This window comes from Pantherophis guttatus, chromosome 11 (genome assembly GCF_059756535.1).
Source record: "Pantherophis guttatus breed Tessera chromosome 11, ASM5975653v1, whole genome shotgun sequence".
In the NCBI taxonomy this organism is placed as follows: Eukaryota; Metazoa; Chordata; class Lepidosauria; order Squamata; family Colubridae; genus Pantherophis; species Pantherophis guttatus.
The window spans coordinates 10,650,464-10,663,941 of record NC_142073.1 but is presented as its reverse complement, the minus strand read 5'-3'; the positions used below and the strand labels follow the sequence as shown (position 1 = coordinate 10,663,941).

At 41.3% G+C, this 13,478-nt stretch overlaps 1 protein-coding gene across 1 annotated transcript in view; it reads right to left on the bottom strand.

Moving 5' to 3' along the window:
- DPY19L3 (dpy-19 like C-mannosyltransferase 3) overlaps positions 1–13,478 on the bottom strand; it is a 38,164-nt gene that overhangs the window by 21,001 nt on the left and 3,685 nt on the right. Inside the window, exons 2-8 of the mRNA XM_034425746.2 lie at positions 11,090–11,231; positions 9,096–9,220; positions 5,626–5,716; positions 4,329–4,450; positions 2,960–3,105; positions 2,241–2,364; positions 624–758 (exon numbers count right to left, since the gene is read on the bottom strand). Coding sequence (XP_034281637.2) covers positions 624–758; positions 2,241–2,364; positions 2,960–3,105; positions 4,329–4,450; positions 5,626–5,716; positions 9,096–9,220; positions 11,090–11,192 — 846 coding nt within the window. The 5' untranslated portion in view covers positions 11,193–11,231. The remainder of the gene's footprint in view (positions 1–623; positions 759–2,240; positions 2,365–2,959; positions 3,106–4,328; positions 4,451–5,625; positions 5,717–9,095; positions 9,221–11,089; positions 11,232–13,478) is intronic.

Sequence of the window (13,478 nt, the reverse complement as noted above, 5' to 3'; positions counted from 1 at the left end):
TTTAAATTCATTATTTTTTAATAACCCCCACCACCTTCAGGTGATATATTGTATGGGATGGGATCAGTGGTGAAATCCAATTTTTTTTTTTACTACCGGTTCTGTGGGCATGGCTTGGCTTGGTGGGCATGGCAGGGGAAGGATACTGCAAAATCTCCATTCCTACCCCACTCCAGGGGAAGGATATTGCAAAATCCCCATTCCCTTCCCACTCCTGGGGGAAGGATATTGCAAAATCCCCATTCCCTCCCCACTCCAGGGGAAGGATATTGCAAAATCCCCATTTCCACCCCACTCCAGGGAAAGGATATTACAAAATCCCCATTCCCTCCCCACTCCTGGGGAAAGGATATTGCAAAATCTCCATTCTCTCCTGACTCCTGGGGGAAGGATACTGCAAAATCTCCATTTCCACCCCACTCTGGGGCCAGCCAGAGGTGGTATTTGCTGGTTCTCCAAACTACTCAAAATTTCTGCTACCGGTTCTCCAGAACCTGTCAGAACCTGCTGGATTTCACCCCTGGATGGGATAGTATTAAGCACTCCCAGCTTCGAGAGTTTCTTATTACTTCAACATGGCTTTAGTCTGCACCAATGAGTGCCCCACCCAATAATTAACTTACTTTTCCTTCAGGGATCATGTCAAGGCAGTCGAGGGTGAACAAAGCCATTGCCTGGATCAATAGGATGAATTGATTGAATTGCCAAGTCAAACTTAAGAGGAAGGTTGCAATGAACACGGCTAGAAGCGTCAACTTCTGGAAGAAGAAAAACAACTGAATGAAAAAGGAAAAAAAAACCATTGGGAAAGATCATCATAGCCAAAAAAAAAGAAAGAAACAATTAGACGTTCCCATATGGTCTTCCAGGTGCGCTTCAAGGTGTTGGTGACCACCTTTAAAGCGCTCCATGGCTTAGGGCCGGGGTACTTACGAGACCGCCTTCTGCCACCAATAGCCTCCCACCGGCCAGTAGGCTCGCACAGAGTGGGCCTCCTCAGGGTGCCCTCCGCCAGACAATGTCGGCTGGCGACCCCCAGGGGGAGAGCCTTCTCTGTGGCGGCGCCCACCCTCTGGAACAACCTCCCCCCAGAGATACGTACAATAACAGACCTCCGGATTTTTCGTCGGGCCCTGAAAACCTATTTATTTCAACTAGCTGGGCTGGCTTGAGTTAAATTTTAAATTGATTTTAAATTGGGTTGTTTTAATTTACGGCCAAAATATTTAATTATTTTAAACTGTTTTTAAATTTTGTATGTTCTGTTTTTTACTTTGGCTGTTCACCGCCCTGAGTCCTATTTGGAGAAGGGCGGTATAGAAATGGAAACAAACAAATAAATAAATAAATATAGATATAAATTATCCAACTCTTAGCAAAAAATATTCGCTCTTTAATCTATCTGAGCACATATTGTCAGAAGCCTTTCTTTCCCCAGAGAATCCCATCAATAAAAAATGTAAGGCAATGGAACAAACAGGTTATCTAATCCAGAGCACGCTACTTGCGGGTCTCCATGGGGACAATTCCTCCTAATACTAACCCAGGATTTTAAAAGCACTTTTTAAACAAGCCATAATAGCAGGATTCCCACGTACCATTGAGCAATCCAGTGGAGAGGCTCATACCTCACATTATAGCAAACAAGCCAGAGGTGGGTTACAGCAGGTTCTGACCAGTTCTGGAGAACTGGTAGCGGAAATTTTGAGTAGTTCGGAGAACCGGCAAATACCATCTCTGACTGGCCCCGCCCCCATCTATTCTCTGCCTCCCGAGTCCCAGCTGATCAGAGCAATAGACTGTTTTAGAGCAATAGACTCTATATATTGTTTCACAGAGCTCTACAGCGCTCTCTAAGCGGTTTACAGAGTCAGCCTATTGCCCCCCAACAATCTGGGTCCTCATTTTACCCATTGGAAGGATGGAAGGTGGAGTCAACCTTGAGCCTGGTGAGATTTGAACTGCTAGCATCATCAGTTATGAGATGTGAAGGACAACACATAGGCACTTCATGATCCCTTGAGCACAGTGGTTGAACCAATCTACGGATGCATTTTGTCCTGACATTAGATGCCAAACTTCTTTTGGGGAAATGTTAGTTATAGTATATGCGGTCTCTGTAGGATCAATTCAATCAATGATGTGATGTGGGTTTCTTTTGAAAACGTTCCCAATATTTCTTTAGCTGTTGCCAAATATTTTTAGAATGACATTTTCTCAGGAAAACCTTTTTGACTTACTTCGTGAGCAGATCGTAAATGTGGTCTGAAAAGGACTGTAATTGCAGCGAGCTGGACGGCAAAGAATGGCAGTGCCCAGTTTTCTCTTAGCGGGATGGTGAATTCCACTCGGGTGGTATCTACTCTGTGGAAATCCAAAGCAAAAGTTAGTTCTAAGCTAAGATGGGGGAAACTCCTCAGAGAGGTGGAAATTAAAACACACTTGGAATATTTTGTCTTCGGTGCATATGCTCTCAGTGTACATAAAAAATACATTCATCAACAATCATTAGATACAACGCCTGTCAGAACCTCCTGGATTTCACCTCTGATTCTGATTATCCCAAGTAAAACTTTCCCCAGGGGTAAAAATCATTATGATGGTGATGTCAGCGTCTCAGCGCTGACATAGAAAAGGGAGGATGAAGCCTGAACTTTTGCCTGCTAAATCCCTTTGAAGATTCGGGCTCCTTAGAGATGAGGAGGGAGGGGAAGCATTCCTGTGAACTGACGGGGAAAGGAATCAGGAGAGTGACTTGGAAGATAGCCAATGAGAAGCAGAGAATTGGGGATCGGAAAGGGAGGGATTGAGGGGGCAAAGGTCAGTATTGACCACGAAGAGTCAGAATCCGGTTGCTGTACTCGAATAAAGAAAAAATTTCCTTAAAGATTGGCAGTTTGGAAGTTCATTTATTTTGAGATAGCATCGAAGCCTGACAGGTAGGAGAAGAAAACCTCACCTGTTGACTATATACCAGACAGCAGCTAAGACTCCCGAAAGCCACGTTCCGCTAAGAAGCCAGCTAGTCACATATAAGGCAAGGACATACACAGCTTGAAGGCCGAACAGTGTATAGATGTAAAAATAAACAGGTTCTAAAAATCTCTGCAAAAGAAGGATAAATCAAGTAGTGAAGTGGTCATAATTCATTTCAGCTTGATGTCAAACGTTCGCATTTCTGTAAAACCCATCCTGCTTATTAGGAAACCTTTTGAAACTTGAAAGATGACGTGTTCAAGTAAGACATCCTGTAATTCTTCAAGCCTAATGCATTCTTGGTATAAGAACACAGTGAGATTTACATTTAAGCAAATATGATTTTGTGTATGTGTGTCTTTGAGTCAATCTTGACTCTTGGGGACTACAAGGAGCAATCTTTGCATTTTTGTAGGCGAGGTTTCTAAAGGATGTTTTGCCAGTCAAAATCTTCTTCGTATGGTTGGATAAAAATGATTGGCCCAAAGTCATCCAGACGGCTTTCATTCCTAAGGCAGGATCAAACTGTCATTAACACAGCTGCCTGCAATTTCTGCTGGTTCGAATCTCTCCAAGGCTCAAGGTTGACTCAGCCTTCCATCCTTTCTAAGGTAGGTGAAATGAGGACCCAGTTTGTGGGGGCAATAAGCTGACTTTGTATAAAATATACAAAAGAATGAAGGCTATTGCTTAACGCATTGTAAGCCGCCCTGAGTCTCCGGAGAAGGGCGGCATATAAATCAAATAAAACAAAACAAAACAAAAAAACCTCATGTTTCCCTACTCCCAATCCAGGACTTTAACCATTATATCAAACCAAGTCTCAGAAGAAATATACCTTTGAGTCAGTCTTGATTCCTGACACTGCAATTTTCTTGGTAAGTTTTCAGAAGTAGTTTGCCCTTGCCTCCTTCCTATGGCTGACAGAGAATGATCGGCTCAATATCACCCCACCTCTAGTTTAAGGTGGGACTAGAACTCCCAGTCTCCCAGACTACAAAAGTGGCTCTGAAATATGTTTCAGGCAGTGGTGGGTTGCCCCCGGTTTGGACCGGTTCGCAAGAAACGGTAGTAAAATTGGTGGGAGGCTCCGCCCACCGACCCGGATGTCATCATAGGTGATCTGCGCATTCTCAGAAGCTTCTGCGCAGAAGCGCAGGCGTGCGCTCCCAATGCGAACTGGTAGTAAAGGTAAGTAGAACCCACCACTGGTTTCAGGCGAGTGGGTGTGAGTGAGTGAGTGTGTGTGTGTATAAAACAGTGACATTAAATATTACTGTATTTATGCAACAACCATAAAAATATGGGTGACTTTTTTGAGCATTTGCCAGGGATTTTTCATGACAACTTACTTTCAAATGAAGCACTGTATATAGAATGCTGAGAAATACTTCTTGATAAACATTCATCCTTTCAAGTATATTAATTGTTCTCATGGACTCAGTTTTATTGTCATAGATCAAGCTGTGTAAACCTGCACAGTGAAAAGGAAGGGAAAATGTGACACCTCCACCTATAAAAACCCATGAAAATGTTAAAGACTTCTGCTAAAGCGAAGTTACACAGAAAGAAACTGAAATAATGTCATTCATTCATTCATTCATTCATTCATTCATTCATTCATTCATTCATTCATTCATTCTGCCCATCTCAACCAGGTAACTTTATCTTCTTGGTTTAGAGCATGGGTATCCAACCTTTTGGCTTGCTTGGGCCACATTGAGTGAAGAGGAATTGCCTTGAGCCACATATAAAATATATAACATACCGTATTTTTTGGAGTATAAGACGCACCTTTTCAACCCCCTAAAAGGGGGTAAAAATTTAGGTGCGTCTTATACACCGAATGTAGCCCCGCCCACCCACTGGCCCCCACCCTTTGGCCTCAGCCTCCCAGCAGTTACCTCCTTGGAGCAAGCAGCAAGAAGAAACAGCTCCTTTCAGCTTCAGCACAGCCTAATTAGCACAAGTTGATTGGATCGGCCTCCCGACTCTCAGCTGATTTGCTCTCAGCTGTTTTGCGCAGGGCACTGCTGCTTGCTGCAAAGAGGTAAACTGCTGGAGCAGATTTTTGTTTTCCTTGTGCTAATCAAGCTATGCTGAAAACGAAAATGAAAGTAAAGCAGGTTGTTTGCTGTTTGCTGCAACGAGGCAAAATTGCTCAGAGGCAGAGGGAGATTTCTTTTTCTTGTTTTCTTCACCAAAAAAGGTAGGTGCATCTTATACTCCGGTGCGTCTTATACTCTGAAAAATACGGTAGTTTAATGTATATAAATAACAAGCCTCCTTTATTTTTTAAATAAATTATTTTTAAAATAATTTTGTGGGGCCACATTAATAGCTCTCCAAGGTGGCATGCGGCCCAAGGGTCGGACATGCAAAATCAGTGGAGAAAGCTGGATTCGCTTAAAGACCGTAGGATTCATTTAACAACTGCAATGATTTGCTTAACAATCATGACAAAATGTTGTGAAATCGGGCACGATTTAACAACCACATGGATTAACAATGTAAACTCTAGTCTCAATTGGGATCAAAAGACAAGGACCACCTGTGGAAGGCAAAGCTAGATAATTGGGTTCTAAAGCACAGAACGGTTGATGCATTTGATGCAGAAAAATAACGCTGAAAACACTAACTCTACAATACCTTGTTGAATTGATGGAGCCACCAGCATCTGTTTGTAGTAAGAGTAGTACAAACCACATTCTGTTCTGAAGGAAATTTCCCGTTCTACTTCCTAGAAGGAAGCAAATCAGTTGAGATGCAAGAAGAACCTTAAACTACGAATCTATTAATTTTGCTTAGCCTTGACTTGTGCAGTACACTTGGGCAGGGTTCACGTATCATAAAAAGGCCATGTTTAACTATGATCTGTTGTACATCCTAAAGTTGGTTCAATCCCCACTTTTGGAAGGCTGTAACTGTGTCTGATATATTACAAACACTATAAAAACCAAAGCTATCACATTAAGTCTGACCGCAATGTTTCAACTTAGTCTTAAGTAGAATAGAGTTAGAGCAAGACCGAGAAGAATTTATGCAATACAACTTTTTAAACTTACGGGCTAAATCGACGCTTGCTGACTTTAGGGCATCTATTCTTTGCATGATTAGGTTGAGATGCAACCCAATACATTAAACAGGCAAAGCCATTTGTAGTACTTATCTCATTTCTCAATGCAGTTATTCCAGGCCATAGATCACTAACTTTCCTAGCTCAAGCAGTGTGAAATTGAGGTTGAAAGATTAATCAAGATCATTTTGTGAGTTGATGACACAGCAAAGCTTTAAACTCTTCTTACTGACGTCCACATATTCCAGACAATTTTGTACATTGACCAAAATATCAATTCCTAAAGAAATGCAAGGAACTATAAACCACGTTTCATTTCAGATAACGGGCATAGGAGTTATAATCAAGAGAAAAAAAACCCTTAATCTAGCTTTATTTTTGGAAAGTTACTTCCATGATCTGGTAATTCTTGTGATTTTACACTGACAAACAGAAAGTCTTAACTGATGTGCCCTAAGCATTAGAACTGCAGTTCTCTTGGGTGAAATGTAAATTTAAAATTGGTAGCTGGACTCTCCCTCTCTCTTTTTAATTCTTACACCTACATGGGGGGGGGGGTTTGCGGGGGAAAGCCCCAGCGAAGTTGGATGAATTACATATGCTTAGAATGATCCACCAAAATCAATTAGTTTACTCTAATCTGGATTGAACCCAATGGGAATTTTACAGACGTCTTTTCTACGTTCTTTTGTCTTTTCTAAAGTCATTTCTGCAGTACGGCCATCATCCTGCCATTACGTTCCATTTCTGATCCCAATTTGAATCGGATAGAGTCCTTCTATTTAAAATAATCTTGCCTTTTGCAACATGGGAAAGATGCTTTTATGCCGGTAAGCTTTTAATCTCCTGAGTTGCAAAGACTTAAGGGACTCCGCTTGTTTTAAAGCTGTTTTATCTGCTGTATTTGCCCGTTTTATTGTCTTGCTGACATTCAAGGCTTATCAAGTGGAGAGCCAGCGTATCTATGGAGGAGAGAAGGAAGAACTAATATCCGACATGATGACATCAGCCCAAAACTGAGACCAATTATTTGAGCGTGTCACGATTGGCACAAAGGACATATTTCAGGCCAGTGATGATGTCCCATTGTTGAAGTTTGTGGGGATACAAATATTCTACTACACTAAGAATTTCAAGACTACATGTTGGCTTTAATGACTTTAGTGATAGTCCAATCACAAAGGACAGTGTTTCCCAACCTTTGCAACTTTAGGAAGAGTGGACTCAAACCTACAACCAAAAAGAATTCAATTCCAGATGGTAGAACATGGACTTCAGTTCCCAAAATTCCCCAGTCAGCTAGCCAAAAAAATAAATAAATCAATTCTTGTTGTTTGGTAAAGGTTCCCCTCACACAGATGTGCTAGTCGTTCCCAACTCTAGGGGGCAGTGCTCATCTCCGTTTCAAAGCCAAAGAGCCAGCGCTGTCCAAAGACGTCTCTGTGGTCATGTGACCAGCAGGACTCAACGCCAAAGGCGCACAGAACGCTGTTCCCTTCCCACCAAAGGTGGTCCCTATTTTTCTACTTGCATTTTTTACATGCTTTCGAACTGCTAGGTTGGCAGAAGCTGGGACAAGTAACGGGAGCTCACCCCGTTACGCGGCACTAGCGATTCGAACCGCTGAACTGCCGACCTTTTGATCGTCAAGCTCAACATCTTAGCCACTGAGCCACCGCGTCCACTGGATAGGAACTATTCTACCCTAAATTCAATCAGCCACAAAGCTTGTAGGTTAATACAACTGATGTCTCCACATTTGTTACACATTTGGGGAAAAAAAGTATGTATAATGTACAATATCATCTAACATATTTTTTTGAAACATTCTGGGTTTAATGGGGGAGGGGGGAGGAAGATTGATCATAGAGAGGGATCTAATTAGCAAGAATGCATCAAACATAATTAATTTGTAAGCTGGGTACCAGCTGTATTCCACCAAATGCCACCCTTTATGAGGCAAACATTACTCTTTTACATCTGTTTTATACTAAGCTAACATCTGCTTTTCCTTATTTGCCAGTTCTCTAACAAGTTCTACTTTTTTTCTAGACTCTCATCAATTGTGGCCAGAACATAACAATTTAATAGTAAAATCCATTCAACCATATTAACATTAGTTAAGTAAACAATGTCATTCTTCCTTACTACTAACACTAATATCAATAGACAAGAAGGTATGTATTTTATAAACATCCATACGTAAAATGTGGACATATTTTATTCAAATGTTTGTGTTGCTGCTAATTATTGCAGCTCCTCAAGAGTCTTGTGATTGAATCAGGTGTAAATGGATAATTAATAAATAAGACTAATATGAGATTTCTATTCTTATCCTACACGAGCTATATTTATTTCATTGTAGATAAAATGATGTGTTCAAACTGCTGAGTTACTGAAATAATTCTCACTTTTTTGGGGGAAGATTTTCGATCACTTTGGGGCCCTGATTTATCCCACAGGGGTGAACCAAAAAGAAAATGCATTTGAATTTGCTGTGACATGCATAAAGAAGAACAGACAACTGGGCAGCTTCCTGGTCTATTAAATCTCCAACACATAGCACTAAATATATTGTTTATATTCTATGCTAGGGTATCAACTCAAGGCCCATGCCCCGGATACGGCACGTGGAGTGCTTAGATCTGGCCTGTGGGGCCAGCCTGGAAACAGTGAGGGACCAATCGCCAGCAAAAACAGATCTTAGGAGGGCCGTGTGTGACCTTCCCGAGGTCCGTTTTCACTGGCAGAGGGTTGCAGGAGGCTGTCACAGCTGGAAATGGAGCTCAGGAGCCACTGGTAGAGCACTTGGGCCGCCACAAGCTCTCCCAACATGACTGATGTCGAGCTGGCCACGCCCACACTGGTCACACCCACCCCGCCCCTTGAGGTCAAACACAACCCTGATGCGGCCCTCAATGAAATCGAGTTTGACACCCCTGTCAAACTCGATTTCACGTCAAACTCGATAAACACGTTTATGATGAAGAACAGTAAAATAGGAACAGACCAAAACATTCAGAATGCAACAACGATGTTTTACCTTGATATTTGAAAACCACAGATCGTTTTCATGGAGCGTGGAGATGTAAACAGATGTGACTATTCCCAAGAAGAGGCCCACAATTCCGCCAACGACAAGTGAAACCTTCTTCCATAGTTTTGCACCTAGGTAAAAGTTTAAATTTAAAAGGTTTGAAATGAAGTCAATCATCTTCTCCGGTTACTGTCCATGTTCTATCCATAAATCTGTGTAGTTTTAATGCTTTAATATACCATATTTTTCGGACTGTAAGACACACCGGTTTATAAGACGCACCAGAAAAAAAAAGTTTTTGCCCTCCCCGGACCCCAGGAGCACTCTGCAGGCCTCCCAAACCCTCTGCAGGCCCCGTTTTTATGAAAAACGGGCCTGTTTTGGCTAAAACAGGACACGCTGGGTGGGGTTTCAGGAGGCCAAAAATGTCTGTATTCAGTATAATTCAACATTTCCACCCTCTTTTGGGGGGGGGGGGAAAGTGTGTCTTATACTCCAAAAAGTACAGTATTTTTTTTACTTATTTTATAACTTGTAAGCCGACCAGAGTCATCTTATAGATGAGATGGGCAGCATAAAAATTTAATAAGAAATAAACAAATAATATTGATTTATCATATATACACATAGACCATTTTATTTCTTTCCAACACAGCACAGAAAATGGAAACCACTAACAAAAGCTGTGCTAAAACTGAGTTCATCTGAAGACTGTGGTTGTTTTATCCTGATGGAGTATAGATAAACCCTTGAGTTACACCATAATCTTACACCCTAATGCCATCTGCCATATGACAGTCATAAAGCGGGTCATCCAAGGGTCCGACCCAATTTTATGCACTGTTATGCAGTGGTCCATCATAACTTCAAACAGCCAGTAAGTGATTAGTCATAAGTGAAGGATCACCTGTACTACACGAGAGAGCCAAACTGAAATCAGAGATGTTCTTTGCAAAACCAGACCAAAGAGATCTTCATTTAGGTGGAAATTCTGGTGCCCTCTGAGCTTTATTGTTGGCAAACATTGTGGCTTAATGTAACAGAATACTGTAAAAAAGAATAACTAATGACCTTTTTCCTTAAAATTGCTATTTTTGCATGGAATAATCCATTTCTTGTTTGCATGCTGTTCAAAAATAAGGAACGATAGTAGCGTAGTAGTTAGAATGGCAGGCTAACTCTGCCCACTGTCAGGAGTTCGATTCTGACCGGCTCAAGGTTGAGTCAGCCTTCCATCCTTCCGAGGTTGGTAAAATGAGATTGTTAGGGGCAATACGCTGACTTTGTAAACCCCTCAGAGAGTTCTGTAAAGCACTGTGAAGTGGTATATAAGTCTAAGTGTTATTGCTATTGCTAAAAAGGCATTCTTGCCTCAATAATGACAGGCTTTGTGAGTTTAAAATTATTTTTTACAACCAACATCTTGCATTTGGAGATTATTTGATGCATCTTTTATCAGGTGAGTCCAACTATTTTCAAGCCATGGAACCTGCCAGTTTAAAAACAAAAAACCTAGAACCTTGATTGAAAGAAGTGGAAGTAGAATGCCTTTATTTCATTCATTCATTCATTTATTTGTTAACTTCGTTTGCTGCCTATCTTGCCATGGGGCTCGCAGTAATGAAAAGAAAGAAAAAGAGAAACAGTGCAAACAGTGCAAACAGAACAGAAATAAAATAATCGAGTAACAAAATAATGATGAAGGAGCATGATGAGAATAATAGGTTTATACAGGCTGTCCCAAAAGCTTTGGTGCAATTTTAAATTTTAAAAAGCTTAAAACAGTATCGAGACTTTTGGGACACCCTGAATGGTTTATTATAAGTTAATTTTTTAAAAAAACAACAACCCAACTTCATTAAGTTTCAAAGAAAGACAAAATGCAAAACAACAAAAACAAACAAAAATTAAAAAAGGAGCGGAGGAAATCAAAAGGGGAAAACTGTTAAAAAGTCACCCAAAAATTGTTTTAATTTTTCTTTCACACAATTGTGACTTACCAACTACGCTCTTCTCGTTAAGTTTCCAGTTTTTCTCCTGTGGCAGACAATCTTGTGGAACATTGGTGTTTTTTATTCCTCTTCTCTGTCTAACACTTGTCATGATGTCAGTAACATTCACACATTATACTTCATCTGGTTCCTATATTCATATTTACAAACACAAAGTATTAGAGGTGTTAATTAAACATCCACTTAGCAATCAATCAATCCTTCTTCCTTTCCTCCTCCTCCTCTTTAAAATGTATATCAGGAAGTAAATCTTCACACTACACAGAAAAATGGCAGGCTTTGAACATTAACGCTGCAGAATTATATATATATATTTTTCTTGCAGAGCAATTTATCATCTTGTTGGTTTATTCCTGTCACAAATAAATTAGAGAAATAAACACGATCATCAAACACATTAGTTCATTTGAGATTTCAGATCTGTCAGCCAGGGCACAAAGAAGATAGAATAATACCTAGATTTTTTTTCTTTTCTTTCCTGGAGGCTTGGTGCAATACAGGTAGTCCTCAACTTACAACAATTCGCTTAGTGACTGTTCAAAGTTACAACGGCACTGAACAATGTGACTTATGACCATTTTTCACAATTACAAACTTGGCAGCATCCCAATGGCCTTGTGATCAAAATTCAGATCCCCAAATGTATTCTGTTCTACCGGCAGGACCAACCTCATGGAAAAAACTTACTTTGGGTCAGTCACCCTCTCTCCCTCTGCCCAGTCTATTATACAAGGGTTGCTTTGAAAAGCAGAATATGCTTCAGCACTGCAGGTAATAGTTTAGCTGCCTGGTTTCTAAAAATCCGATCAGGGCTGATCGATCCGTGGGCCAAATTCCGAAGTCTCAAAAACCATCATCTAGGCGAAAGCAGTGACAAACAGCTTCTGCGCTTTTGCCAAGACAATCCACAGGACATGACCATGGAGTGCCCAGGTTCTAAGTTCAAGTCAATGTTTAAATAAGCAGCGTGCAATAGAAAGGAAGGAGGAAGTGCTGTTTTATCTCTTATTGGTTGATGGAAAGAAATTTGTATTCTAGGCTTCCTCTGTCAAAGAGGCATCCGGAGCACAAGGGGAATGTTTGGGGGATTAATATGCATTTTGCCAGGCAGAAGAGGGATTTTAATTCCTGAAACAGCTACATAATGTGCAGACCGATGTTGTGGAACATTAAACCAGTGTTTTACAACCTGCACAATTTGAAGATGTGTGGACTTCAACTCCCAGAATTCCCCAGCCAGTATTGAACCCTTAGACCAGTGTTTTTCAACCTGGACAACTTGAAGATGTGTAGACTTCAACTCCCAGAGGGAGCTCTGAGACTTGAAGTCCTTTGCAATCTCCTTGCAAAGAAATAATCGTGGTTTCTTCCTTGTTACTTATTCAGAAAGTTACTTATTCAGAAAGGAGGTGCCAGAAAAGGGAAAAGGAGCCTGAGTGGCGTAGGAGGCTAATGACTCCTACTAAGGCAGCATTTAACATCCAGCTGCCTGCCATTACTGCGAGTTCAATTCTCACCAGGCTCAAGGTTGACTCAGCCTTCCATCCTTTCTAAGGTAGGTGAAATGAGGACCCAGTTTGTGGGGGCAATAAGCTGACTTTGTATAAAATATACAAAAGTATGAAGGCTATTGCTTAATGCATTGTAAGCCGCCCTGAGTCTCCGGAGAAGGGCGGCATATAAAAATAAATAAATTAATTAAAAAAAAGAAGAAGAAGGGGGACAAGCAGAGGTGGGCGTCACATACTGTAACAACCAGTTCGCCCAGCACCAGAAATGTGAGCTCTCTCTCGCACCGTCCGCACATACATGCAGCATCTCAAAGCACGGGAATTCGCTCGCGCGTGCCATCCGCACATGCCTCTGGGGTCAAACAACACAGCGATATAGGACAGGAGGGGAGGACAGTCCCACCCGAAGGTCGCAACTACCGGTTCTCCTGAACTGGTCTGTACCCAGCCCACCACTGGGGACAAGGGAGAGAATGAGCAGTCTCTCATGGCTTCTCCTAACTCAGAGCTCTGCTTCTTCAGTCTTTCTCACAGATCCAGAAACAGATTCTCCAAGAAGCTCCGTTAAGATAATGCACCATCAATACAAAGTCGCCTGTCCCGTTAGATTAAGTTAGGATTAAACCCAACTGAATTGCTTCTGAACAGAGTCATCTGGGATGGCACCACGTTAGCTCAAGCTATGCGTCTTTACTTAGAAGTAAACTTTGCCAAATTCACAAAACTGAACCCAGTTCAAGGGGGCACAGAATTATCGCTACCCAAGCAAGCTGGAACTAACTTTTGAATCAACAGTGGAATTTTTCTTTAATTTACCTTTTTTTTTTAAATTTGATTTATATGCTGCCCTTCTCCGGAGACTCAGA